This window comes from Priapulus caudatus, unplaced genomic scaffold (assembly GCF_000485595.1).
Source record: "Priapulus caudatus unplaced genomic scaffold, Priapulus_caudatus-5.0.1 Scaffold6590, whole genome shotgun sequence".
Taxonomy (NCBI): domain Eukaryota; kingdom Metazoa; phylum Priapulida; class Priapulimorpha; order Priapulimorphida; family Priapulidae; genus Priapulus; species Priapulus caudatus.
The window spans coordinates 1,609-2,638 of record NW_014583651.1 but is presented as its reverse complement, the minus strand read 5'-3'; the positions used below and the strand labels follow the sequence as shown (position 1 = coordinate 2,638).

Below are 1,030 nucleotides of genomic sequence, written 5' to 3'. Positions count from 1 at the left end.
AGCTGCAGGGGAGGTGCTAGCTGAGGGGAGGTAGCTAGCTGGGCAGGGGAGGTATAGCTACAGGGGAGGTACTAGCTGTAGGGGAGGTACTAGCTGCAGGGGAGGTACTAGCTGCAGGGGAGGTACTAGCTGCAGGGGGAGGTACTAGCTGCAGGGGAGGTACTCGGGCTGTATGGGGATGTACAGCTGGCAGGGGAGGTACTAGCTGTAGGGGAGGTATCAGCTGCAGCGGGAGGGGAGAGGTATAGCTGTATGGAGGGGGAGGTAGCTAGCTGGGCAGGGGAGGTACTCGTTGGCAGGGGAGGGGAGAGGTACTGAGCTGTAGGGGGGAGGTACTGTGTCGGGGAGGTAGCCTAGCTGGCAGGGGGAAGGTACCAGCTTGCAGGGGGAGATACTAGCTGCAGGGGAGGAAAGGAGAGGAGAGGAGAAGAAAAAAGAGATGAGAGGAGAGAGGAGAGGACGAGCAGGAGAGGAGGAGAGGAGAGGAGAGGAGAGGTGATGAGAGGAGAGGGAGGAGAGGACAGGAGCAGGAGAGAGAGGAGAGGGAGAGGAGAGGAGAGGAGAGGAGAGGAGAGGAGGGAGAGGAGGAGAGGAGCGGAGAGGAGAAGGAGAGGGAGAGGAGAGGGAGGAGAGAGAAGCGGAGGGACGGGGAGAAGAGCAGGGAGGAGTGAGAGGCGAGGCAGAGAGGTCGAAGGAGAAGAGAGGAGAGGGAGGAGAGGAGAGGGAGAGGGAGAGGAAGAGGAGAGAGAGGAGTAGGAGAGGGGAAGGAGAGGAGAGGAGAGGAAGAGGAAAGAGGAGAGGAGAGAGAGGAGAGGAGAGGAGAGGAGAGGAGAGGCGAGGAGAGAGAGAGGAGAGGAGAGAGAGGAGAGAGAGGAGGAGGAGAGGAGAGAGAGGCGAGGAGAGCGAGGAGAGGGAGGGAAGAGGGAGGAGAGGAGGAGGGAGAGAGGAAGGAGAGGAGAGGAGAGGAGAGAGAGGAGAGGAGAGGAGAGGAGAGGAGAGGAGAGAAGAGGAGAGGAGAGAAGAGGAGAGG

General features: G+C 60.4%; 1 protein-coding gene across 1 annotated transcript; it reads right to left on the bottom strand.

Moving 5' to 3' along the window:
* Window positions 1-522: 522 nt before the first annotated feature.
* Window positions 523-826, bottom strand: LOC106820089 (the record flags this gene model as incomplete). Its single annotated transcript, XM_014824648.1, is given in 3 exon segments — window positions 523-547; window positions 550-613; window positions 779-826. Coding segments are annotated over 3 exon segments (137 nt in total), but the record flags the coding sequence as incomplete, so codon positions are not given.
* Window positions 827-1,030: the final 204 nt, after the last annotated feature.